Source organism: Eucyclogobius newberryi, unplaced genomic scaffold, assembly GCF_026437365.1.
Source record: "Eucyclogobius newberryi isolate DKJ021-1_F unplaced genomic scaffold, fEucNew1.0.hap1 SCAF_18, whole genome shotgun sequence".
In the NCBI taxonomy this organism is placed as follows: domain Eukaryota; kingdom Metazoa; phylum Chordata; class Actinopteri; order Gobiiformes; family Gobiidae; genus Eucyclogobius; species Eucyclogobius newberryi.
This window is the reverse complement of record NW_027315812.1, coordinates 4,194,611-4,221,842: the sequence shown is the minus strand read 5'-3', so window position 1 is coordinate 4,221,842 and position 27,232 is coordinate 4,194,611. Positions and strand designations below refer to the sequence as shown.

At 52.3% G+C, this 27,232-nt stretch overlaps 2 protein-coding genes across 3 annotated transcripts in view; one reads left to right on the top strand and one right to left on the bottom strand.

The window, feature by feature from the left end:
* Positions 1-779: 779 nt before the first annotated feature.
* Positions 780-23,994, top strand: vipr2 (vasoactive intestinal peptide receptor 2). The gene is made up of 13 exons (XM_072451295.1): positions 780-794; positions 903-999; positions 1,342-1,449; positions 2,024-2,121; positions 4,694-4,791; positions 4,870-5,008; positions 7,148-7,298; positions 8,869-8,929; positions 9,427-9,496; positions 13,651-13,739; positions 14,997-15,132; positions 15,212-15,253; positions 23,711-23,994. Exons 1-13 carry the CDS (start codon positions 780-782, stop codon positions 23,843-23,845), a joined length of 1,239 nt encoding a protein of 412 aa, XP_072307396.1. The 3' UTR covers positions 23,846-23,994.
* Positions 23,995-25,239: 1,245 nt separating this feature from the next.
* Positions 25,240-27,232, bottom strand: part of LOC140364869 (uncharacterized) — a 3,661-nt gene continuing 1,668 nt past the window's right edge. For both annotated transcript variants that reach the window (XM_072451256.1, XM_072451257.1), the window contains exons 3-4: positions 26,416-26,484; positions 25,240-25,960 (exon numbers count right to left, since the gene is read on the bottom strand). In XM_072451256.1, the coding sequence (XP_072307357.1) occupies positions 25,360-25,960; positions 26,416-26,484 (670 nt within the window). In that variant the 3' untranslated portion in view covers positions 25,240-25,359. The remainder of the gene's footprint in view (positions 25,961-26,415; positions 26,485-27,232) is intronic.

Below are 27,232 nucleotides of genomic sequence, written 5' to 3'. Positions count from 1 at the left end.
TGCTTCATGTCTGACCCTTATCTCCATCTGAACAAAACTCCTCCTCAACGTTTATGGTGAAGTCATTAAGCACAAACAGACTGAAGGGTTTTATCAATGAATGAGAAGTGTTTTTGTCGTGTCTGATCTAACATGGACAAAGTGCCTCAAAGTAGTAGTAGTAGTAGTAGTAGTTGTTACAGCAGTAGTAGTAGTAGTAACAGCCGGAGTAGTAGTAGTAACAGCAGGAGTAGTAGTACTAACAGCAGTAGTAGTAGTAGTAGTAGTAGTAGTAGTAGTAGTAGTAGTAGTAGTAGTAGTAGTAGTAGTAGTAGTAGTAGTAGTAGTAGTAGTAGTAGTAGTAGTAGTAGTAGTAGTAGTAGTAGTAGTAGTAGTAGTAGTAGTTACAGCAGGAGTAGTAGTAGTAGTAGTAGTTACAGCAGGAGTAGTAGTAGTAGTAAAATAAAACAATAATATCTTAAATGGCCGTGTGTCACATATTTATATAAATCAGTCCTAAATATATGTAAATAAGCCTGTTTCCCCCTCTCTTCTACTGCTGAAGCTCGGCTGAAGTCACAGTGTCCTCTAGTGACCTCTACAGGCCGCTGAGCAGTACTGCAGGAAGCTTGGTTCTTCTTCTTCACATCTGTCATAAGTGAATTATAAATCATAGGATTATAATACAGCTCTGTCCTCTTGATAAAAATAATAAAAATCATGCTGTATGTTAGCTCTCGTTGTCATGGTGATGCGTGAGAAAAATTATTAATGGAAAAAATTAAGCTTGGCACAATGACATGCCAATCAAAAAGGTCAGCGGCCTTGTTGCCATGGCGATGCAGCGTGTTTCCTCACACATTAGCTCCACATTTAGGAGGTGTGGCCTATGAGGGCTTTCATGTTTTGTCTGTGATTGACAGGTTTGGAGTAAGTTTCCTCACTGTCAGTTTTACTGGGAACTGCAGAAGAACAGAGCAGAGTGTGAGAGGGACCTGCAGCACACGCCTCTCACCTCAGGTACTACTACTACTACTACTACTGCTGTAACAACTACTACTACTACTACTACTACTACTACTACTACTACTAGTACTACTGCTACTGCTACTGCTACTGCTACTGCTACTGCTACTACTACTACTACTACTACTACTACTACTACTACTACTACTACTACTACTACTACTCTTACTACTGCTGTTAGTACTGCTGTTAGTACTACTACTCCTGCTGTTACTACTACTACTACTGCTGTAACAACTACTACTACTACTACTACTACTACTACTACTACTGCTCACGTTAACTGTTGTGTTTGAAGTCAGTCTGAACAGGAACTGACACGTGTGTCGTCGACAGGTTGCCTTGGCGAATGGGCCGACTTCCTGTGTTGGCGAAGTGCGTCTGTGGGTCAGACGGTCACTCTGCCCTGCCCCTCCCCCCTTGAGCGACTCTTCAACAAGAATGGTCAGATGCCCTCCCCCTCCTTCCCCCTCCTCCCGTGAGTCAGATGCCCTCCCTCCTCCTCCTCCTCTTCCCCCGTCTTCCTCTCTCCCCTCCTCCCTCCCCCATCCCTCCTCTTTCCTCCCTCCCTTCTCCTTCCTCCCTCCCTCCTCCTTCCTCCTTCCTCCCTCATCCCTCATCCTTCCTCCCTCCTCCTTCCTCCCTCCTCCTACCCCGTGAGTCAAATGCCCTCCCTTCTGCTCCTCCTCGCTCTCCTCCTCCCCCCCTCCTCCTCCTCCTCCTCCCCCCCCGTGAGTCAAATGCCCTCCCTTCTGCTCCTCCTCTCTCCTCCCCCCCCTTCTCCTCCCCCCTCCTCCCCCCTCCACATCAGATGCCCTCCCTCAGACCACATTTGAAGTATAAATATTTCCAAACGTGTATCTGCCGTTGCTTAACGTGGGGGAGTTTGTTTGAGATAAACGAGGCGTATGATTCTCACACGTCTTGACCTTTGCCCTCAGAGTCTCGTGTACTTTGTGTGTCGTAATGTTCAATTCACTTCATCGTGTGTTTTGTGGAAGTAACGTGTGTTTTTCAGGCACGTTGAGCCGTAACTGCAGCGAGCGAGGCTGGTCCAGAGTTTACCCGGTCCTCCACTCGGCCTGCAGCTCCAGCGTCGCCGACGATTCCGCACAGGTCCGAGTCCAGAACCACAGACTCTGTCGTGCGGCGCCGTTTGGAACAGACTTGTAGTTAGAGAATATGAAACATGATGATAATTTCTAATTTGAAGATCGTTTAGAACAAAAACTGAGGCGATATTCAATCAAAATGACCTTCAGTCTCCACATTTCGACCTCGAATCGTCTCGTGTGCAACAGAAATAATCGTTTGACTCTCGACGGCTAAAATAACAGTTTCATTCTGATCCTGGTTCTGATTCTGGTTTAGTCCTGGTTTAGTCCTGCTTTAATCCTGCTTTAGTCCTGCTTTAGTCCTGCTTTAATCCTGCTTTAGTCCTGCTTTAGTCCTGGTTTAGTCCTGCTTTAGTCCTGGTTTAGTCCTGGTTTAGACCTGCTTTAGTCCTGGTTTAGACCTGCTTTAGTCCTGGTTTAGTCCTGCTTTAATCCTGCTTTAGTCCTGCTTTAATCCTGCTTTAGTCCTGCTTTAGTCCTGGTTTAATCCTGCTTTAGTCCTGCTTTAGTCCTAGTTTAGACCTGCTTTAGTCCTGGTTTAGTCCTGGTTTAGACCTGCTTTAGTCCTGGTTTAGACCTGCTTTAGTCCTGGTTTAGACCTGCTTTAGTCCTGCTTTAGTCCTGCTTTAGTCCTGCTTTAGTCCTGCTTTAGTCCTGGTTTAGTCCTGCTTTAGTCCTGGTTTAGTCCTGGTTTAGTCCTGGTTTAGTCCTGGTTTAGTCCTGCTTTTGTCCTGGTTTAGACCTGCTTTAGTCCTGCTTTAGTCCTGGTTTAGTCCTGCTTTAGTTCTGCTTTTGTCCTGGTTTAGTCCTGCTTTAGTCCTGCTTTAGTCCTGCTTTAGTCCTGCTTTAGTCCTGCTTTAGACCTGCTTTAGTCCTGCTTTTGTCCTGGTTTAGTCCTGCTTTAGACCTGCTTTAGACCTGCTTTAGTCCTGCTTTAGACCTGCTTTAGTCCTGCTTTTGTCCTGGTTTAGTCCTGCTTTAGACCTGCTTTAGACCTGCTTTAGTCCTGCTTTAGTCCTGCTTTAGTCCTGCTTTAGACCTGCTTTAGTCCTGCTTTAGTCCTGCTTTAGTCCTGGTTTAGTCCTGCTTTAGTCCTGCTTTAGTCCTGCTTTAGTCCTGCTTTAGTCCTGGTTTAGTCCTGCTTTAGTCCTGGTTTAGACCTGGTTTAGTCCTGGTTTAGTCCTGCTTTAGTCCTGCTTTAGTCCTGCTTTAGTCCTGCTTTTGTCCTGGTTTAGACCTGCTTTAGTCCTGGTTTAGTCCTGGTTTAGTCCTGCTTTAGTCCTGGTTTAGTCCTGGTTTAGTCCTGCTTTAGACTTGCTTTAGTCCTGCTTTAGTCCTGCTTTAGTCCTGCTTTAGTCCTGCTTTAGACCTGCTTTAGTCCTGCTTTAGTCCTGCTTTAGTCCTGCTTTAGTCCTGCTTTAGTCCCGCTTTAGTCCTGCTTTAGTCCTGCTTTAGTCCTGCTTTAGACCTGCTTTAGTCCTGCTTTAGTCCTGCTTTAGTCCTGCTTTTGTCCTGCTTTAGTCCTGCTTTAGTCCTGCTTTAGTCCTGCTTTAGTCCTGCTTTAGACCTGCTTTAGTCCTGCTTTAGTCCTGCTTTTGTCCTGGTTTAGTCCTGCTTTAGTCCTGCTTTTGTCCTGCTTTAGTCCTGCTTTTGTCCTGCTTTAGTCCTGCTTTAGTCCTGCTTTAGTCCTGCTTTAGACCTGCTTTAGTCCTGCTTTAGTCCTGCTTTAGTCCTGCTTTAGTCCTGCTTTAGTCCTGCTTTAGACCTGCTTTAGTCCTGCTTTAGTCCTGCTTTTGTCCTGGTTTAGTCCTGCTTTAGTCCTGCTTTTGTCCTGCTTTAGTCCTGCTTTTGTCCTGCTTTAGTCCTGCTTTAGTCCTGCTTTAGTCCTGCTTTAGACCTGCTTTAGTCCTGCTTTAGTCCTGCTTTAGTCCTGCTTTAGACCTGCTTTAGTCCTGCTTTAGACCTGCTTTAGTCCTGCTTTAGTCCTGCTTTAGTCCTGCTTTAGTCCTGCTTTAGTCCCGCTTTAGACCCGCTTTAGACCCGCTTTAGTCCTGCTTTTGTCCTGCTTTAGTCCTGCTTTAGTCCTGCTTTAGTCCTGCTTTAGTCCTGCTTTAGTCCTGCTTTAGTCCTGCTTTAGACCTGCTTTAGTCCTGCTTTAGTCCTGCTTTTGTCCTGGTTTAGTCCTGCTTTAGTCCTGCTTTTGTCCTGCTTTAGTCCTGCTTTAGTCCTGCTTTAGACCTGCTTTAGTCCTGCTTTAGACCTGCTTTAGTCCTGCTTTAGTCCTGCTTTAGTCCTGCTTTTGTCCTGCTTTAGTCCTGCTTTAGTCCTGCTTTAGTCCTGCTTTAGACCTGCTTTAGTCCTGCTTTAGTCCTGCTTTAGTCCTGCTTTAGACCTGCTTTAGTCCTGCTTTAGTCCTGCTTTAGTCCTGCTTTTGTCCTGGTTTAGTCCTGCTTTAGTCCTGCTTTTGTCCTGCTTTAGTCCTGCTTTTGTCCTGCTTTAGTCCTGGTTTAGTCCTGCTTTAGACCTGGTTTAGTCCTGGTTTAGTCCTAATACTTGTATCATGTTCTGTGCAGTTGCTGTTCTACAAAGTGGTGTGGATCATCTCAACCGTGGGCCACAGTTTGTCGTTTGTCTCTCTGCTCTCCAGCTCCATCGTCGTCTGCTCCTTCAGGTCACACTCTACACTTTGACACTCGGAGGTGATTCAAAGAGCGATGAGTGTTGATTACGAGTCTGATCTGTGATGCAGGAGGCTGCGCTGCACGAGGAACTACATCCACCTCAACCTGTTCCTGTCCTTCATGCTCCGAGCTGTGGCCGTCCTCATCAAGGACGGCCTCCTGTTCTCTGAGGCCGACGCCCAGGACTGCAGTACTCAGCCCTCACTGGTACGACTACTACTACTGCAAATACTTCTACCACTACTACTACTGCAAATACTACCTCTACTACTGCAAATACTTCTACTACCACTACTACTACTGCAAATACTACCTCTACTACTGCAAATACTTCTACTACCACTACTACTACTGCAAATACTACCACTACTACTGCAAATACTTCTTCTACCACTACTACTACTGCAAATACTTCTACCACTACTACTACTGCAAATACTACCTCTACTACTGCAAATACTTCTACCACTACTACTACTGCAAATACTACCTCTACTACTGCAAATACTTCTACTACCACTACTACTACTGCAAATACTACCTCTACTACTGCAAATACTTCTACTACCACTACTACTACTGCAAATACTACCACTACTACTGCAAATACTTCTACTACCACTACTACTGCTGCAAATACTACCTCTACTACTGCAAATACTTCTACTACCACTACTACTACTGCAAATACTACCACTACTACTGCAAATACTTCTACTACCACTACTACTGCTGCAAATACTACCTCTACTACTGCAAATACTTCTACTACCACTACTACTACTGCAAATACTACCACTACTACTGCAAATACTTCTACTACCACTACTACTGCTGCAAATACTACCTCTACTACTGCAAATACTTCTACTACCACTACTACTACTGCAAATACTACCACTACTACTGCAAATACTTCTACTACCACTACTACTGCTGCAAATACTACCTCTACTACTGCAAATACTTCTACTACCACTACTACTACTGCAAATACTACCACTACTACTGCAAATACTTCTACTACCACTACTACTGCTGCAAATACTACCTCTACTACTGCAAATACTTCTACTACCACTACTACTACTGCAAATACTACCACTACTACTGCAAATACTTCTACTACCACTACTACTGCTGCAAATACTACCACTACTACTGCAAATACTTCTACTACCACTACTACTGCTGCAAATACTACCACTACTACTGCAAATACTTCTTCTACCACTACTACTACTGCAAATACTACCACTACTACTGCAAATACTTCTACTACCACTACTGCTGCTGATCTGGTTTAGTCCTGGTTTAGTCCTGGTTTAGTCTTGGTTTAGACCTGGTTTTGATCTGGTTTAGTCCTGGTTGTCTTCTACTACCACTACTACCGCAAATACTTCTATTACTTCTACTACCACTACTTCTGCAAATACTTCTACTACCACTACTTCTGCAAATACTTCTACTACCACTAGTAGCGTGGTCCTGTTTAAATACTGTGTGATGCTGTGGCGCCCCCTGCAGGTCGGCTGTAAGGCCAGCGTGGTCCTGTTTAAATACTGTGTGATGCTGTGGCGCCCCCTGCAGGTCGGCTGTAAGGCCAGCGTGGTCCTGTTTAAATACTGTGTGATGCTGTGGCGCCCCCTGCAGGTCGGCTGTAAGGCCAGCGTGGTCCTGTTTAAATACTGTGTGATGCTGTGGCGCCCCCTGCAGGTCGGCTGTAAGGCCAGCGTGGTCCTGTTTAAATACTGTGTGATGCTGTGGCGCCCCCTGCAGGTCGGCTGTAAGGCCAGCGTGGTCCTGTTTAAATACTGTGTGATGCTGTGGCGCCCCCTGCAGGTCGGCTGTAAGGCCAGCGTGGTCCTGTTTAAATACTGTGTGATGCTGTGGCGCCCCCTGCAGGTCGGCTGTAAGGCCAGCGTGGTCCTGTTTAAATACTGTGTGATGCTGTGGCGCCCCCTGCAGGTCGGCTGTAAGGCCAGCGTGGTCCTGTTTAAATACTGTGTGATGCTGTGGCGCCCCCTGCAGGTCGGCTGTAAGGCCAGCGTGGTCCTGTTTAAATACTGTGTGATGCTGTGGCGCCCCCTGCAGGTCGGCTGTAAGGCCAGCGTGGTCCTGTTTAAATACTGTGTGATGCTGTGGCGCCCCCTGCAGGTCGGCTGTAAGGCCAGCGTGGTCCTGTTTAAATACTGTGTGATGCTGTGGCGCCCCCTGCAGGTCGGCTGTAAGGCCAGCGTGGTCCTGTTTAAATACTGTGTGATGCTGTGGCGCCCCCTGCAGGTCGGCTGTAAGGCCAGCGTGGTCCTGTTTAAATACTGTGTGATGCTGTGGCGCCCCCTGCAGGTCGGCTGTAAGGCCAGCGTGGTCCTGTTTAACTACTTTGTGATGGCGAACTTCTTCTGGCTCCTGGTGGAGGGTCTGTACCTGCACACGCTCCTGCTGGTCGTCCACAGCTACTGCATCAGGCTGCAGGTTTACATGGCCGTCGGCTGGGGTAAGACTCAAGTAATAATGACATAAACTCATGTAATAATGACAAACTAATGTAAAAAAGGCATAAATGACAAACTAATGTAATAATGACATAAATGACATTAACTAATGTAATAATGACATAAATGACAAACTAATGATATAATGACAAACTAATGTAATAATGACATAAATGACAACCTAATGTAATAATGACAAACTAATGTAAAAAAGGCATAAATGACAAACTAATGTAATAATGACATAAATGACATTAACTAATGTAATAATGACATAAATGACAAACTAATGATATAATGACAAACTAATGTAATAATGACATAAATGACAACCTAATGTAATAATGACAAACTAATGTAAAAAAGGCATAAATGACAAACTAATGTAATAATGACATAAATGACATTAACTAATGTAATAATGACATAAATGACAAACTAATGATATAATGACAAACTAATGTAATAATGACATAAATGACAACCTAATGTAATAATGACAAACTAATGTAATAATGACATAAATGACATTAACTAATGTAATAATGACATAAATGACAACCTAATGTAATAATGACAAACTAATGTAAAAAAGGCATAAATGACAAACTAATGTAATAATGACATAAATGACATTAACTAATGTAATAATGACATAAATGACATTAACTAATGTAATAATGACATAAATGACAAACTAATGTAATAAATACATAAACTAATGTAATATAATAACCATTGGTTGGGTAATACTCTCTCTCTCTCTCTCTCTCCTCTCTCTCTCTCTCTCCTCTCTCTCTCTCTCCTCTCTCTCTCATCACTCTCTCCTCTCTCTCTCTTTCATCACTCTCTCCTCTCTCTCTCTCTCTCTCACTCCTCTCTCTCCTCTCTCTCTCTCTCTCTCCTCTCTCTCTCTCTCCTCTCTCTCTCATCACTCTCTCCTCTCTCTCTCTCTCATCACTCTCTCCTCTCTCTCTCTCTCTCCTCTCTCTCTCATCACTCTCTCCTCTCTCTCTCTCTCATCACTCTCTCCTCTCTCTCTCTCTCTCTCCTCTCTCTCTCTCCTCTCTCTCTCTCTCCTCTCTCTCTCATCACTCTCTCCTCTCTCTCTCTCTCATCACTCTCTCCTCTCTCTCTCTTTCATCACTCTCTCCTCTCTCTCTCTCCTCTCTCTCTCTCTCCTCTCTCTCTCTCTCTCTCTCTCTCTCTCTCCTCTCTCTCTCATCACTCTCTCCTCTCTCTCTCTTTCATCACTCTCTCTCTCTCTCTCTCTCTCTCTCATCACTCTCTCCTCTCTCTCTCTTTCATCACTCTCTCTCTCTCCTCTCTCTCTCTCCTCTCTCTCTCCTCTCTCTCTCTCTCTCTCTCCTCTCTCTCCTCTCTCTCTCTCTCTCTCTCTCCTCTCTCTCTCTCTCCGTCTTGTCTCTCTGCAGCTGTTTCTCGTCCTCTTGTTTCCCTTCGGCTCGGCTCCAGACGTTCTTTCTGTCATAACACGTTCTCTGCTCTGGATCTGAAACACTCCTCTCTTTCTCATCCCTCTCTTTCTCATCCCTCTCTCTCTCTCTCTTTCAGGCATCCCTCTGGTCTTCATGTCGGCGTGGGTCGTCTGCAGAATAAACCTGGACGACACTTGGTGAGGATTTACCCCGCACGCCACGTTTCCACTGGTTCACTTTGGATCTGTCTAAAAACAATCCCAAAAACGTGACTAAAAGTGACACTTCCTCTTCATCTTCAAACTCTGACTTGATCTGGTGCTAAAGCTCCGTGTTTCACTGATGCTAATGACTATGTGGAGCCTTAGCAACACAAAGCTAGCGCGTTAGCAACAGCTGTTTCCTGTTTATGGCCGCACGGCACTCGCTTTGTCAAGAGCCACAATCTGATATTTCCAGCTCATAATGCGTCTAACATTAGCATTAGCATGACATAAAGAGAGGTTCAAACGCGGCGAGGAGGCTTTAGCCACGCCCCTCACATGCAGAGTTCTGTTGCTCACGGAAATTAAATGGCAGCCACGCCTCCACCAGCGTGTCCCGGGGCAACTGTGGCACAAACATGGGTCAGTACGTGTCGGGTTCTGAGCAAGTAAAGGCGGTAACACGGTAACACTCTCTTCTAAACTCTCAGGTGTTGGGAGATCGACGAGAGCCCGGTCCCGAGCAGACTCATCAACTGGCCCATCATGGCGTCTGTCATGGTGAGTCTGCGTTACATACGTGTGGAACCAGAGAAAGCTGCGTTACATACGTGTGGAACCAGAGAAAGCTGCGTTACATACGTGTGGAACCAGAGAAAGCTGCGTTACATACGTGTGGAACCAGAGAAAGCTGCGTTACATACGTGTGGAACCAGAGAAAGCTGCGTTACATACGTGTAGAACCAGAGAAAGCTGCGTTACATACGTGTGGAACCAGAGAAAGCTGCGTTACATACGTGTGGAACCAGAGAAAGCTGCGTTACATACGTGTGGAACCAGAGAAAGCTGCGTTACATACGTGTGGAACCAGAGAAAGCTGCGTTACATACGTGTGGAACCAGAGAAAGCTGCATTACATACGTGTGGAACCAGAGAAAGCTGCGTTACATACGTGTGGAACCAGAGAAAGCTGCGTTACATACGTGTGGAACCAGAGAAAGCTACGTTACATACGTGTGGAACCAGAGAAAGCTGCATTACATACGTGTGGAACCAGAGAAAGCTGCGTTACATACGTGTGGAACCAGAGAAAGCTGCATTACATACGTGTGGAACCAGAGAAAGCTGCGTTACATACGTGTGGAACCAGAGAAAGCTGCATTACATACGTGTGGAACCAGAGAAAGCTACGTTACATACATGTGGAACCAGAGAAAGCTGCGTTACATACGTGTGGAACCAGAGAAAGCTGCGTTACATACGTGTGGAACCAGAGAAAGCTGCGTTACATACGTGTGGAACCAGAGAAAGCTGCGTTACATACGTGTGGAACCAGAACCAGAGAAAGCTGCGTTACATATGTGTGGAACCAGAGAAAGCTGCATTACATATGTGTGGAACCAGAGAAAGCTACGTTACATACGTGTGGAACCAGAGAAAGCTACGTTACATACATGTGGAACCAGAGAAAGCTGCATTACATATGTGTGGAACCAGAGAAAGCTGCGTTACATACGTGTGGAACCAGAGAAAGCTACGTTACATACATGTGGAACCAGAGAAAGCTGCATTACATACGTGTGGAACCAGAGAAAGCTGCGTTACATACGTGTGGAACCAGAGAAAGCTGCATTACATACGTGTGGAACCAGAGAAAGCTGCGTTACATACGTGTGGAACCAGAGAAAGCTGCGTTACATACGTGTGGAACCAGAGAAAGCTGCGTTACATACGTGTGGAACCAGAACCAGAGAAAGCTGCGTTACATACGTGTGGAACCAGAGAAAGCTGCGTTACATACGTGTGGAACCAGAGAAAGCTGCGTTACATACGTGTGGAACCAGAGAAAGCTGCGTTACATACGTGTGGAACCAGAGAAAGCTGCGTTACATACGTGTGGAACCAGAGAAAGCTACGTTACATACGTGTGGAACCAGAGAAAGCTGCGTTACATACGTGTGGAACCAGAACCAGAGAAAGCTGCATTACATACGTGTGGAACCAGAACCAGAGAAAGCTGCATTACATACGTGTGGAACCAGAGAAAGCTGCATTACAGACGTGTGGAACCAGAGAAAGCTGCGTTACATACATGTGGAACCAGAACCAGAGAAAGCTGCATTACATACGTGTGGAACCAGAGAAAGCTGCGTTACATACGTGTGGAACCAGAGAAAGCTGCGTTACATACGTGTGGAACCAGAGAAAGCTGCGTTACATACGTGTGGAACCAGACAAAGCTGCGTTACATACGTGTGGAACCAGAGAAAGCTGCGTTACATACGTGTGGAACCAGAGAAAGCTGCGTTACATACGTGTGGAACCAGAGAAAGCTGCGTTACATACGTGTGGAACCAGAACCAGAGAAAGCTACGTTACATACGTGTGGAACCAGAGAAAGCTGCATTACATACGTGTGGAACCAGAGAAAGCTACGTTACATACATGTGGAACCAGAGAAAGCTGCGTTACATACGTGTGGAACCAGAGAAAGCTGCGTTACATACGTGTGGAACCAGAGAAAGCTGCGTTACATACGTGTGGAACCAGAACCAGAGAAAGCTGCGTTACATACGTGTGGAACCAGAGAAAGCTGCGTTACATACGTGTGGAACCAGAGAAAGCTGCGTTACATACGTGTGGAACCAGAGAAAGCTGCGTTACATACGTGTGGAACCAGAGAAAGCTGCGTTACATACGTGTGGAACCAGAACCAGAGAAAGCTGCGTTACATACGTGTGGAACCAGAGAAAGCTGCGTTACATACGTGTGGAACCAGAGAAAGCTGCATTACATACGTGTGGAACCAGAGAAAGCTGCGTTACATACGTGTGGAACCAGAGAAAGCTGCGTTACATACGTGTGGAACCAGAGAAAGCTACGTTACATACGTGTGGAACCAGAGAAAGCTGCGTTACATACATGTGGAACCAGAGAAAGCTACGTTACATACGTGTGGAACCAGAGAAAGCTGCGTTACATACGTGTGGAACCAGAACCAGAGAAAGCTGCATTACATACGTGTGGAACCAGAGAAAGCTGCGTTACATACGTGTGGAACCAGAGAAAGCTGCGTTACATACGTGTGGAACCAGAGAAAGCTGCGTTACATACGTGTGGAACCAGAGAAAGCTACGTTACATACGTGTGGAACCAGAGAAAGCTGCGTTACATACGTGTGGAACCAGAACCAGAGAAAGCTGCATTACATACGTGTGGAACCAGAACCAGAGAAAGCTGCATTACATACGTGTGGAACCAGAGAAAGCTGCATTACAGACGTGTGGAACCAGAGAAAGCTGCGTTACATACATGTGGAACCAGAACCAGAGAAAGCTGCGTTACATACGTGTGGAACCAGAGAAAGCTGCGTTACATACGTGTGGAACCAGAACCAGAGAAAGCTGCGTTACATACGTGTGGAACCAGAGAAAGCTGCGTTACATACGTGTGGAACCAGAGAAAGCTGCGTTACATACGTGTGGAACCAGAGAAAGCTACGTTACATACGTGTGGAACCAGAGAAAGCTGCGTTACATACGTGTGGAACCAGAACCAGAGAAAGCTGCATTACATACGTGTGGAACCAGAACCAGAGAAAGCTGCATTACATACGTGTGGAACCAGAGAAAGCTGCATTACAGACGTGTGGAACCAGAGAAAGCTGCGTTACATACATGTGGAACCAGAACCAGAGAAAGCTGCATTACAGACGTGTGGAACCAGAGAAAGCTGCGTTACATACATGTGGAACCAGAACCAGAGAAAGCTGCGTTACATACGTGTGGAACCAGAGAAAGCTGCGTTACATACGTGTGGAACCAGAACCAGAGAAAGCTGCGTTACATACGTGTGGAACCAGAGAAAGCTGCGTTACATACGTGTGGAACCAGAGAAAGCTGCGTTACATACGTGTGGAACCAGAACCAGAGAAAGCTGCGTTACATACGTGTGGAACCAGAGAAAGCTGCATTACAGACGTGTGGAACCAGAGAAAGCTGCGTTACATACATGTGGAACCAGAACCAGAGAAAGCTGCGTTACATACGTGTGGAACCAGAGAAAGCTGCGTTACACACATGTGGAACCAGAACCAGAGAAAGCTGCATTACAGACGTGTGGAACCAGAGAAAGCTGCGTTACATACATGTGGAACCAGAACCAGAGAAAGCTGCATTACAGACGTGTGGAACCAGAGAAAGCTGCGTTACATACGTGTGGAACCAGAACCAGAGAAAGCTGCATTACAGACGTGTGGAACCAGAGAAAGCTGCGTTACATACGTGTGGAACCAGAGAAAGCTGCGTTACATACGTGTGGAACCAGAGAAAGCTGCGTTACATACATGTGGAACCAGAACCAGAGAAAGCTGCGTTACATACGTGTGGAACCAGAACCAGAGAAAGCTGCATTACATACGTGTGGAACCAGAACCAGAGAAAGCTGCATTACATACGTGTGGAACCAGAACCAGAGAAAGCTGCGTTACATACATGTGGAACCAGAACCAGAGAAAGCTGCGTTACATACATGTGGAAGCATCACACTGATATTTCTCACCTGGTGAAATAACGCTTCATAAATAATTAAGTAAGAAATAAATGTCATCGTTTGTTGCCAGGGAAACGAGCTCTAATGACTCATCAGGAGCTGGTTTGATGCCAGTGTTTAGTCGTTATGGTGTCGGAGCCTGACAGGCGTGTGTTTGGTCTCAGGTGAACTTCCTGCTCTTCATCAGCATCGTCCACATCCTGGTGCAGAAGCTTCGCTGCAGCGTCAGAGGAAACCAGCACTCGCAGTACAAGTACGCGCTTTATCAGACTCGCAGTACAAGTACGCGCTTTATCAGACTCGCAGTACAAGTACGCGCTTTATCAGACTCGCAGTACAAGTACGCGCTTTATCAGACTCGCAGTACAAGTACGCGCTTTATCAGACTCGCAGTACAAGTACGCGCTTTATCAGACTCGCAGTACAAGTACGCGCTTTATCAGACTCGCAGTACAAGTACGCGTTTTATCAGACTCGCAGTACAAGTACGCGCTTTATCAGACTCGCAGTACAAGTACGCGCTTTATCAGACTCGCAGTACAAGTACGCGCTTTATCAGACTCGCAGTACAAGTACGCGCTTTGTCAGACTCGCAGTACAAGTACGCGCTTCGTCAGACTCGCAGTACAAGTACGCGCTTTGTCAGACTCGCAGTACAAGTACGCGCTTTATCAGACTCGCAGTACAAGTACGCGCTTTATCAGACTCGCAGTACAAGTACGCGCTTTATCAGACTCGCAGTACAAGTACGTGCTTCTTCAGACTCGCAGTACAAGTACGTGCTTCTTCAGACTCGCAGTACAAGTACGTGCTTCTTCAGACTCGCAGTACAAGTACGTGCTTCTTCAGACTCGCAGTACAAGTACGTGCTTCGTCAGACTCGCAGTACAAGTACGCGCTTCGTCAGACTCGCAGTACAAGTACGCGCTTTATCAGACTCGCAGTACAAGTACGCGCTTTATCAGACTCGCAGTACAAGTACGCGCTTTATCAGACTCGCAGTACAAGTACGCGCTTTATCAGACTCGCAGTACAAGTACGCGCTTTATCAGACTCGCAGTACAAGTACGCGCTTTATCAGACTCGCAGTACAAGTACGCGCTTCATCAGACTCGCAGTACAAGTACGCGCTTTATCAGACTCGCAGTACAAGTACGCGCTTCATCAGACTCGCAGTACAAGTACGCGCTTTATCGGAATCGCAGTACAAGTACGCGCTTCGTCAGACTTGCAGTACAAGTACGCGCTTCGTCAGACTCGCAGTACAAATACGTGCTTTATCAGACTCGCAGTACAAGTACGTGCTTTATCAGACTCGCAGTACAAGTACGTGCTTTATCAGACGGGACGTGGGGATGAGAGAAGGGAGGACATGCAGCAAACAGAGTCAGACTCACGACACTGCGGCCGTGGCATATGTGCTGCTGCCTCCACCACCGGGCAGCACACTTTCTCACTCCTCGTCTGATTGAACTGCTCCTCGGCGTTTCTAAAGCTGCTTGTGTCCCAGGCGTCTGACCAAGTCCACGCTGCTGCTGATCCCTCTGTTTGGAGTCAACTACGTGCTCTTCGTCTACATCGACTCTGACGACAAAACGCTGCGTCAGCTGAAGATCCTGTTCGAGCTCGGACTCGGGTCCTTCCAGGTACACGCCCCCTGCTGCCGTCAGCCAATCACGTGGCTCCTCGGTCCTGCACAGATGTTAATGTGAACGTGGTTTTCAGGGTCTGATCGTGGCTGTTCTCTACTGTTTCCTCAACAGTGAAGTGAGTATTTACCTTCACTCGTCACTCTTTAGCAACAGAGCCCCCTGCAGAGCGCCCCCTGCAACAGAGCCCCCTGCAGAGCGCCCCCTGCAACAGAGCACCCTGTAACAGAGTGCCCCCTGCAACAGAGCCCCCTGCAGAGCGCCCCCTGTAACAGAGCGCCCCCTGCAACAGAGCCCCCTGCAGAGCGCCCCCTGCAACAGAGCCCCCTGCAGAGCGCCCCCTGCAACAGAGCCCCCTGTAACAGAGCGCCCCCTGCAACAGAGCCCCCTGCAGAGCGCCCCCTGCAACAGAGCACCCTGTAACAGAGTGCCCCCTGCAACAGAGCCCCCTGCAGAGCGCCCCCTGTAACAGAGCGCCCCCTGCAACAGAGCACCCTGTAACAGAGTGCCCCCTGCAACAGAGCACCCTGTAACAGAGCGCCCCCTGCAACAGAGCCCCCTGTAACAGAGCGCCCCCTGCAACAGAGCCCCCTGCAGAGCGCCCCCTGCAACAGAGCCCCCTGCAGAGCGCCCCCTGCAACAGAGCCCCCTGCAGAGCGCCCCCTGCAACAGAGCCCCCTGTAACAGAGCGCCCCCTGCAACAGAGCCCCCTGCAGAGCGCCCCCTGCAACAGAGCACCCTGTAACAGAGTGCCCCCTGCAACAGAGCCCCCTGCAGAGCGCCCCCTGTAACAGAGCGCCCCCTGCAACAGAGCACCCTGTAACAGAGTGCCCCCTGCAACAGAGCACCCTGTAACAGAGCGCCCCCTGCAACAGAGCCCCCTGTAACAGAGCGCCCCCTGCAACAGAGCCCCCTGCAGAGCGCCCCCTGCAACAGAGCACCCTGTAACAGAGTGCCCCCTGCAACAGAGCCCCCTGCAGAGCGCCCCCTGTAACAGAGCGCCCCCTGCAACAGAGCACCCTGTAACAGAGTGCCCCCTGCAACAGAGCCCCCTGCAGAGCGCCCCCTGCAACAGAGCCCCCTGCAGAGCGCCCCCTGCAACAGAGCCCCCTGCAGAGCGCCCCCTGCAACAGAGCCCCCTGCAGAGCGCCCCCTGTAACAGAGCGCCCCCTGCAACAGAGCACCCTGTAACAGAGCGCCCCCTGCAACAGAGCCCCCTGTAACAGAGCGCCCCCTGCAACAGAGCCCCCTGCAGAGCGCCCCCTGCAACAGAGCACCCTGTAACAGAGTGCCCCCTGCAACAGAGCCCCCTGCAGAGCGCCCCCTGTAACAGAGCGCCCCCTGCAACAGAGCACCCTGTAACAGAGCGCCCCCTGCAACAGAGCCCCCTGCAGAGCGCCCCCTGCAACAGAGCACCCTGTAACAGAGTGCCCCCTGCAACAGAGCCCCCTGCAGAGCGCCCCCTGCAACAGAGCCCCCTGCAGAGCGCCCCCTGCAACAGAGCCCCCTGCAGAGCGCCCCCTGCAACAGAGCACCCTGTAACAGAGTGCCCCCTGCAACAGAGCCCCCTGCAGAGCGCCCCCTGCAACAGAGCCCCCTGCAGAGCGCCCCCTGCAACAGAGCACCCTGTAACAGAGTGCCCCCTGCAACAGAGCCCCCTGCAGAGCGCCCCCTGCAACAGAGCCCCCTGCAGAGCGCCCCCTGCAACAGAGCACCCTGTAACAGAGCGCCCCCTGCAACAGAGCACCCTGTAACAGAGCGCCCCCTGCAACAGAGCCCCCTGCAGAGCGCCCCCTGCAACAGAGCCCCCTGCAGAGCGCCCCCTGCAACAGAGCCCCCTGCAGAGCGCCCCTGCAACAGAGCACCCTGTAACAGAGCGACCCTGCAACAGAGCCCCCTGCAGAGCGCCCCCTGCAACAGAGCCCCCTGCAGAGCGCCCCCTGCAACAGAGCCCCCTGCAGAGTGCCCCCTGCAACAGAGCACCCTGTAACAGAGTGCCCCCTGCAACAGAGCCCCCTGCAGAGCGCCCCCTGCAACAGAGCCCCCTGCAGAGCGCCCCCTGCAACAGAGCACCCTGTAACAGAGTGCCCCCTGCAACAGAGCCCCCTGCAGAGCGCCCCCTGCAACAGAGCACCCTGTAACAGAGTGCCCCCTGCAACAGAGCCCCCTGCAGAGCGCCCCCTGCAACAGAGCCCCCTGCAGAGCGCCCCCTGCAACAGAGCACCCTGTAACAGAGCGCCCCCTGCAACAGAGCACCCTGTAACAGAGCGCCCCCTGCAACAGAGCCCCCTGCAGAGCGCCCCCTGCAACAGAGCCCCCTGCAGAGCGCCCCCTGCAACAGAGCCCCCTGCAGAGCGCCCCTGCAACAGAGCACCCTGTAACAGAGCGACCCTGCAACAGAGCCCCCTGCAGAGCGCCCCCTGCAACAGAGCCCCCTGCAGAGCGCCCCCTGCAACAGAGCCCCCTGCAGAGCGCCCCCTGCAACAGAGCACCCTGTAACAGAGTGCCCCCTGCAACAGAGCCCCCTGCAGAGCGCCCCCTGCAACAGAGCCCCCTGCAGAGCGCCCCCTGCAACAGAGCACCCTGTAACAGAGTGCCCCCTGCAACAGAGCCCCCTGCAGAGCGCCCCCTGCAACAGAGCACCCTGTAACAGAGCGCCCCCTGCAACAGAGCCCCCTGCAGAGCGCCCCCTGCAACAGAGCACCCTGTAACAAAGCGCCCCCTGCAACAGAGCGCCCTGTAACAGAGCGCCCCCGTAACAGAGCGCCCTGTAACAGAGCGCCCTGTAACAGAGCGCCCCCGTAACAGAGCGCCCTGTAACAGAGCGCCCCCTGCAACAGAGCGCCCTGTAACAGAGCGCCCCGTAACAGAGCGCCCCCTGTAACAGAGCGCCCCCGTAACAGAGCGCCCTGTAACAGAGCGCCCTGTAACAGAGCGCCCCCGTAACAGAGCGCCCCCGTAACAGAGCGCCCCCGTAACAGAGCGCCCCCTGTAACAGAGCGCCCCCTGCAACAGAGCGCCCTGTAACAGAGCGCCCCCGTAACAGAGCGCCCCCGTAACAGAGCGCCCCCTGCAACAGAGTGCCCTGTAACAGAGCGCCCCCGTAACAGAGCGCCCCCGTAACAGAGCGCCCCCGTAACAGAGCGCCCCCTTTAACAGAGCGCCCCCCGTAACAGAGTGCCCCGTAACAGAGCGCCCTGTAACAGAGCGCCCCCGTAACAGAGCGCCCTGTAACAGAGCGCCCCCGTAACAGAGCGCCCCCGTAACAGAGCGCCCCCGTAACAGAGCGCCCCCTGCAACAGAGCACCCTGTAACAAAGCGCCCCCTGCAACAGAGCGCCCTGTAACAGAGCGCCCTGTAACAGAGCGCCCCCGTAACAGAGCGCCCTGTAACAGAGCGCCCTGTAACAGAGCGCCCCCGTAACAGAGCGCCCTGTAACAGAGCACCCCCTGCAACAGAGCGCCCTGTAACAGAGCGCCCTGTAACAGAGCGCCCCCGTAACAGAGCGCCCCCGTAACAGAGCGCCCCCGTAACAGAGCGCCCCCGTAACAGAGCACCCCCTGCAACAGAGCACCCTGTAACAAAGCGCCCCCTGCAACAGAGCGCCCTGTAACAGAGCGCCCTGTAACAGAGCGCCCCCGTAACAGAGCGCCCTGTAATAGAGCGCCCTGTAACAGAGCGCCCTGTAACAGAGCGCCCCCGTAACAGAGCGCCCTGTAACAGAGCACCCCCTGCAACAGAGCGCCCTGTAACAGAGCGCCCTGTAACAGAGCGCCCCCGTAACAGAGCGCCCCCGTAACAGAGCGCCCCCGTAACAGAGCGCCCCCGTAACAGAGCGCCCCCTGTAACAGAGCGCCCCCTGTAACAGAGCGCCCCCTGCAACAGAGTGCCCCGTAACAGAGCGCTCTGTAATAGAGCGCCCTGTAACAGAGCGCCCTGTAACAGAGCGCCCCCGTAACAGAGCGCCCTGTAATAGAGCGCCCTGTAACAGAGCGCCCTGTAACAGAGCGCCCCCGTAACAGAGCGCCCTGTAACAGAGCACCCCCTGCAACAGAGCGCCCTGTAACAGAGCGCCCTGTAACAGAGCGCCCCCGTAACAGAGCGCCCCCGTAACAGAGCGCCCCCGTAACAGAGCGCCCCCGTAAAAGAGCGCCCCCTGTAACAGAGCGCCCCCTGCAACAGAGCGCCCCCTGCAACGGACCGCCCCCGTAACAGAGCGCCCTGTAACAGAGCGCCCCCGTAACAGAGCGCCCTGTAACAGAGCGCCCCCGTAACAGAGCGCCCCCGTAACAGAGCGCCCCCGTAACAGAGCGCCCCCTGCAACAGAGTGCCCTGTAACAGAGCGCCCCCGTAACAGAGCGCCCCCTGCAACAGATTGCCCCGTAACAGAGCGCCCCCTGTAACAGAGCGCCCCCTGCAACAGAGCGCCCTGTAACAGAGCGCCCCCGTAACAGAGCGCCCCCGTAACAGAGCGCCCCCTGTAACAGAGCGCCCCCTGCAACAGAGCGCCCTGTAACAGAGCGCCCCCGTAACAGAGCGCCCCCGTAACAGAGCGCCCCCTGCAACAGAGCGCCCCCGTAACAGAGCGCCCCCCGCAGCAGAGCGCCCTGTAACAGAGCGCCCCCTTAACAGAGCGCCCCCGTAACAGAGCGCCCCCGTAACAGAGCGCCCCCCGCAGCAGAGCGCCCCCTGTAACAGAGCGCCCTGTAACACAGCGCCCCCTGCAACAGAGCGCCCCCTGCAACAGAGCGCCCCCGTAACAGAGCGGCCCCTGCAACAGATCGCCCTGTAACAGAGCGCCCCCTGCAACAGAGCGCCCTGTAACAGAGCGCCCCCGTAACAGAGCCCCCCCTGTAACAGAGCGCCCCCTGCAACAGAGCGCCCTGTAACAGAGCGCCCCCGTAACAGAGCGCCCCCGTAACAGACCGCCCCCTGTAACAGAGCGCCCCCGTAACAAAGCGCCCTGTAACTGACCGCCCCGTAACAGAGCGCCCCCGTAACAGAGCGCCCCCGTAACAGAGCGCCCCCGTAACAGAGCGCCCTGTAACAGAGCGCCCCCTGCAACAGAGCGCCCCCTGCAACAGAGCGCCCCCCGCAGCAGAGCGCACCCCGTAACAGAGCGCCCTGTAACAGACCGCCCCTGCAACAGATCGCCCTGTAACAGAGCGCCCCCGTAACAGAGCGCCCCCGTAACAGAGCGCCCCCGTAACAGAGCGCCCCCTGTAACAGAGTGCCCCCTGCAACAGAGTGCCCCGTAACAGAGCGCCCCCGTAACAGAGCGCTCTGTAATAGAGCTCCCTGTAACAGAGCGCCCTGTAACAGAGCGCCCCCGTAACAGAGCGCCCTGTAATAGAGCGCCCTGTAACAGAGCGCCCTGTAACAGAGCGCCCCCGTAACAGAGCGCCCTGTAACAGAGCACCCCCTGCAACAGAGCGCCCTGTAACAGAGCGCCCTGTAACAGAGCGCCCCCGTAACAGAGCGCCCCCGTAACAGAGCGCCCCCGTAACAGAGCGCCCCCCGTAACAGAGCGCCCCCTGTAACAGAGCGCCCCCTGCAACAGAGTGCCCCGTAACAGAGCGCCCCCGTAACAGAGCGCTCTGTAACAGAGCGCCCCCTGCAACAGAGCGCCCCCTGCAACGGACCGCCCCCGTAACAGAGCGCCCTGTAACAGAGCGCCCCCGTAACAGAGCGCCCTGTAACAGAGCGCCCCCGTAACAGAGCGCCCCCGTAACAGAGCGCCCCCGTAACAGAGCGCCCCCTGTAACAGAGCGCCCCCTGCAACAGAGTGCCCTGTAACAGAGCGCCCCCGTAACAGAGCGCCCCCTGCAACAGATTGCCCCGTAACAGAGCGCCCCCTGTAACAGAGCGCCCCCTGCAACAGAGCGCCCTGTAACAGAGCGCCCCCGTAACAGAGCGCCCCCGTAACAGAGCGCCCCCTGTAACAGAGCGCCCCCTGCAACAGAGCGCCCTGTAACAGAGCGCCCCCGTAACAGAGCGCCCCCGTAACAGAGCGCCCCCTGCAACAGAGCGCCCCCGTAACAGAGCGCCCCCCGCAGCAGAGCGCCCTGTAACAGAGCGCCCCCGTAACAGAGCGCCCCCGTAACAGAGCGCCCCCGTAACAGAGCGCCCCCGTAACAGAGCGCCCCCCGCAGCAGAGCGCCCCCCGTAACAGAGCGCCCTGTAACAGAGCGCCCTGTAACACAGCGCCCCCTGCAACAGAGCGCCCCCTGCAACAGAGTGCCCTGTAACAGAGCGGCCCCTGCAACAGATCGCCCTGTAACAGAGCGCCCCCGTAACAGAGCGCCCCCTGTAACAGAGCGCCCCCTGCAACAGAGCGCCCCCGTAACAAAGCGCCCTGTAACTGACCGCCCCGTAACAGAGCGCCCCCGTAACAGAGCGCCCCCGTAACAGAGCGCCCCCGTAACAGAGCGCCCTGTAACAGAGCGCCCCCTGCAACAGAGCGCCCCCTGCAACAGAGCGCCCCCCGCAGCAGAGCGCACCCCGTAACAGAGCGCCCTGTAACAGAGCGCCCCTGCAACAGATCGCCCTGTAACAGAGCGCCCCCTGCAACAGAGCGCCCCCGTAACAGAGCGCCCCCTGTAACAGAGCGCCCCCGTAACAGAGCGCCCCTTGTAACAGAGCGCCCCCTGCAACAGAGCGCCCCCGTAACAGAGCGCCCCCGTAACAGAGCGCCCCCGTAACAGAGCGCCCTGTAACAGAGCGCCCCCCGCAGCAGAGCGCCCCTTGTAACAGAGCACCCCCTGCAACAGAGCGCCCTGTAACAGAGCGCCCCCGTAACAGAGCGCCCCCTGCAACAGAACGCCCCCGTAACAGAGCGCCCCCCGCAGCAGAGCGCCCTGTAACAGAGCGCCCCCGTAACAGAGCGCCCCCGTAACAGAGCGCCCCCGTAACAGAGCGCCCCCCGCAGCAGAGCGCCCCCTGTAACAGAGCGCCCTGTAACAGAGCGCCCCCTGCAACAGAGCGCCCCCTGCAACAGAGTGCCCTGTAACAGAGCGCCCCCGTAACAGAGCGCCCCCTGCAACAGAGCGCCCTGTAACAGAGCGCCCCCGTAACAGAGCGCCCCCTGTAACAGAGCGCCCCCTGCAACAGAGCGCCCTGTAACAGAGCGCCCCCGCAGCAGAGCGCCCCCTGCAACAGAGCGCCCTGTAACAGAGCGCCCCCTGCAACAGAGCGCCCTGTAACAGAGCGCCCCCGTAACAGAGCGCCCCCTGTAACAGAGCGCCCCCTGCAACAGAGCGCCCTGTAACAGAGCGCCCCCGTAACAGAGCGCCCCCTGTAACAGAGCGCCCCCGTAACAGAGCGCCCCCGTAACAGAGCGCCCCCGTAACAGAGCGCCCCCGTAACAGAGCGCCCCGTAACAGAGCGCCCCCGTAACAGAGCGCCCCCTGTAACAGAGCGCCCCCTGCAACAGAGCGCCCTGTAACAGAGCGCCCCCGTAACAGAGCGCCCCCTGTAACAGAGCGCCCCCTGCAACAGAGCGCCCCCTGCAACAGAGCCCCCTGTAACAGAGCGCCCCCGTAACAGAGCGCCCCCGTAACAGAGCGCCCCCGTAACAGAGCGCCCCCCGCAGCAGAGCGCCCCCTGTAACAGAGCGCCCTGTAACAGAGCGCCCCCTGCAACAGAGCCCCCTGTAACAGAGCGCCCCCGTAACAGAGCGCCCCCGTAACAGAGCGGCCCCCGTAACAGAGCGCCCCCTGCAACAGAGCGCCCCCTGCAACAGAGTGCCCTGTAACAGAGCGCCCCCGTAACAGAGCGCCCCCTGCAACAGAGCGCCCTGTAACAGAGCGCCCCCGTAACAGAGCGCCCCCTGTAACAGAGCGCCCCCTGCAACAGAGCGCCCTGTAACAGAGCGCCCCCGCAGCAGAGCGCCCCCTGTAACAGAGCGCCCTGTAACAGAGCGCCCCCCGTAACAGAGCGGCCCCTGCAACAGATCGCCCTGTAACAGAGCGCCCCCTGCAACAGAGCGCCCTGTAACAGAGCGCCCCCGTAACAGAGCGCCCCCTGTAACAGAGCGCCCCCTGTAACAGAGCGCCCTGTAACAGAGCGCCCCCGTAACAGAGCGCCCCCTGTAACAGAGCGCCCCCTGCAACAGAGCGCCCTGTAACAGAGCGCCCCCGTAACAGAGCGCCCCCGTAACAGAGCGCCCCGTAACAGAGCGCCCCCGTAACAGAGCGCCCTGTAACAGAGCGCCCCTGCAACGATGGCCGATGGACCATCGCAGGGCGAGCAGTATCCCACAGTGGCCCATAGCGGCCCACAGTGGCCCATAGCGGCCCATAGTGGCCCACAGCGGCCCATAGCGGCCCACAGCGGCCCATAGCGGCCCATAGTGGCCCACAGCGGCCCATAGCGGCCCACAGCGGCCCATAGCGGCCCATAGTGGCCCACAGCGGCCCATAGCGGCCCACAGTGGCCCATAGCGGCCCATAGTGGCCCATAGTGGCCCATAGCGGCCCACAGTGGCCCATAGCGGCCCATAGTGGCCCATAGTGGCCCATAGCGGCCCACAGCACGAGGTGCTTTTGTTGAGTGTGAAACGTGAGTTGTGTCTCAGGTTCAGGCCGAGCTGCATCGGAGCTGGAGCAGTTTGTCTCTGAAGCCTGAGCTGCACTGCACCATCAACAACAGCGCCCCCCAGAGGAACGGCAGGGCACAGTCCATACTGCAGACTGAGACCACTGTGCTATAACGGGACTAAACCAGGACTAAACCAGGACTAGAGCAGAACTAGAGCAGGACTAAACCAGGACTAAACCTGGACTAAACCAGGACTAAACCAGGACTAAACCAGGACTAAACCTGGACTAAACCAGGACTAAACCTTGACTAAACCAGGACTAAACCTGGACTAAACCAGGACTAAACCAGGACTAGAGCAGGACTAGAGCAGGACTAGAGCAGGACTAAACCTGGACTAAACCAGGACTAAACCAGGACTAGAACCTCAGACGCCACACTCTGTTTTCTGTTTGTATATGTATATATATGTATATATTAAACTACTTTTAAACGTCACATTTATGGTCAGTTTCTTTGGAGGCGACAGTCGCAGACGTTTGTTTTGAATATTTAAGTTTCAGAATAATTGATTTGTTGAGTGTCGTTTTCTTTTTAAAGTAGTAAAAGTCTAAAAGCTCAAAATAACAAGGGACTAAAATCAAGACTGTGAATGTAGCTCTTGTTTGTTTGATTTACTTGTTATGTCCCTGCAGATCCTGGTTCAGGTCCTGGTTCAGGTCCTGGTCCTGGTCCTGGTTCAGATCCTGGTTCAGGTCCTGGTTCAGGTCCTGGTTCAGGTCCTGGTTCAGGTCCTGGTCCTGGTCCTGGTTCAGATCCTGGTTCAGATCCTGGTTCAGGTCCTGGTTCAGGTCCTGGTTCAGGTCCTGGTTCAGGTCCTGGTCCTGGTCCTGGTTCAGATCCTGGTTCAGGTCCTGGTTCAGGTCCTGGTTCAGGTCCTGGTCCTGGTCCTGGTTCAGGTCCTGGTTCAGGTCCTGGTCCTGGTCCTGGTTCAGGTCCTGGTTCAGATCCAGCCAGAGGTCAGAGGTCACTGCTGGGCCAGGTACACACTACTCACTTATCAGATTACACTTTCAAAGTAACTTTACTATAGTAATAGTAATTAGAACTGTTGTTGTTGTTGTTGTTTTATGGCGGTTGGCATCCGAGTGTTGAATCACCGCCAGACTTTATTCCTTAGACTTTGTCGTAGTCCTAAAAGTTCTTCTTCCAGTGCTTTGGACTAAAAGTAATCAGAGTAGTAATGGAAGTCTGACACTAGTGTTCACTGCGCCATCTGGTGGTGGAGGTGTGCATGATTCATGTCCTTTTTGTGACGTGATCCACTGGGACCAGCAGAGGGCGCTCTAATATCAAACACTGGCCCTGGTACATTTATTAAATACATTTTTAGACTCCAGTCTGTAAAATGAATCATACATTTTCTTTGAATCCCGTCAGTAAAAGTCATGATTTAAGATTTTTCAACTTTATTTACATTTCAGTTTCACAAAACATTATTTTTAAAATAAAACCAAACTACAAAATAAATACATTCCAAAATGGACAGTAAGTGAATCTGTCAGTATTCAGAAATAAATACAAGATTTTCGCTTAATTTAGTCAAATAAATAGTTTCCAAATGCATTGTAAAAACTGAAAACAAATTTTAAAAGATAAGTTTAAATTGTAATTGTAAAACTAAATCTAGTAGTAGTCGGTTTCTCCAGAAGACATCTCGGAAGCTGCGGAGCTCGCCACATCTGAGGAGCTCGCCACATCTGAGGAGCTCGCCACATCTGAGGAGCTCGCCACATCTGAGGAGCTCGCCACATCTGAGGAGCTCGCCACATCTGTGGAGCTCGCCGGGTCTGTGGAGAACACGGAGGAGGAGCTCGCCGCTTCTGTGGAGAACACGGAGGAGGAGCTCGCCGGGTCTGTGGAGAACACGGAGGAGGAGCTCGCCGGGTCTGTGGAGAACACAGAGGAGGAGCTCGCCGCTTCTGTGGAGAACACGGAGGAGGAGCTCGCCGCCTCTGTGGAGAACACGGAGGAGGAGCTCGCCGGGTCTGTGGAGAACACGGAGGAGGAGCTCGCCGCTTCTGTGGAGAACACGGAGGAGGAGCTCGCCGCTTCTGTGGAGAACACGGAGGAGGAGCTCGCCGCTTCTGTGGAGCTCGCTGGGTCAGAGGTGGGTTCAGACCTCGTGGTGGTGGTGCCGGGCGGAGTCACGCTGGACGAGAGGATGGAGAACAGAGTGGTTTTGGGAGGAGCAGACGCAGCTTGAGCTTCTTTGGCCCGTTTCATTCTGAAAGAAGAGAAAACCATCAGAACCTTCAGACTCAAAACCATCAGAGCAGAGGAACCTTCAGACTCAGAACCATCAGAGCAGAGGAACCTTCAGACTCAAAACCATCAGAGCAGAGGAACCTTCAGACTCAGAACCATCAGAGCAGAGGAACCTTCAGACTCAAAACCTCTTTTTCAAGCGCGACCTAAGATATCAGTTACTCTCAAAAAAACGTTTATAAAGTTTGTTGGGTAAAACAAAACCTTTTCTTGTCAAACTGTCGTGGCCGCTGTGTTTTCAGTTTGATTGATTTTCCAGAATAACGTTAGATTTAAGATTTTTTTATTATGAGGGTGTTAGCGTGTATGTATGCTAATTTTGGCGCTAACGCTAACCATCTACAAAACACTTCAACACGAAGAACATAAAAATCTAAAAATACAGATTCATCATTAGTGTAGAAAAGAACTCACTTTTCCAAGACCAGTGTGAGCCAGCGAGCGCCGGGGAAGACGCAGTACAGACTCTTCTCCGTCTGAACACTGAGCGGGAAAAACACAAATGAAACAACGAACTGGAAGAACAATTGTTGTTTTGACAAATAAAATCAAATATATGGTTTTCCTAAAAAAACAAGCATGGAATTACAAAAATAAATACTCAAATCAAGATAAATGGCCTTCTACTTCATTCAGTGGCGGTTTAACTTGTTTAGATTGTATTTTTTCATTGCATTAGCAGTAGCAGTATTGCAGTAGAAGTATTACAGTAGAAGTATTGCAGTAGAACTATTACAGTAGCAGTATTGCAGTAGAAGTATTGCAGTAGCAGTATTGCAGTAGCAGTATCGCAGTAGAAGTATTGCAGTAGCAGTATTGCAGTAGCAGTATTGCAGTAGCAGTATTGCAGTAGCAGTATCGCAGTAGAAGTATTGCAGTAGCAGTATCGCAGTAGCAGTATTGCAGTAGCAGTATTGCAGTAGAAGTATTACAGTAGAAGTATTACAGTAGAAGTATTGCAGTAGCAGTATTGCAGTAGAAGTATTGCAGTAGAAGTATTGCAGTAGCAGTATTGCAGTATCGCAGTAGCAGTATCGCAGTAGAAGTATTGCAGTAGAAGTATTGCAGTAGAAGTATTGCAGTAGAAGTATTGCAGTAGCAATATTGCAGTAGCAGTATTGCAGTAGCAGTATTGCAGTAGCAGTATTACAGTAGCAGTATTACAGTAGAAGTATTGCAGTAGCAGTATTACAGTAGCAGTATTACAGTAGCAGTATTACAGTAGCAGTAT

Bases quoted from the DNA above. Each gene is read 5' to 3' on its own strand.
- vipr2 (XM_072451295.1), top strand. The intron at 9,497-13,650 runs GTGAGTCTGCGT...GTTTGGTCTCAG, and splicing joins CCATCATGGCGTCTGTCATG to GTGAACTTCCTGCTCTTCAT. The intron at 13,740-14,996 runs GTACGCGCTTTA...CTTGTGTCCCAG, and splicing joins AACCAGCACTCGCAGTACAA to GCGTCTGACCAAGTCCACGC.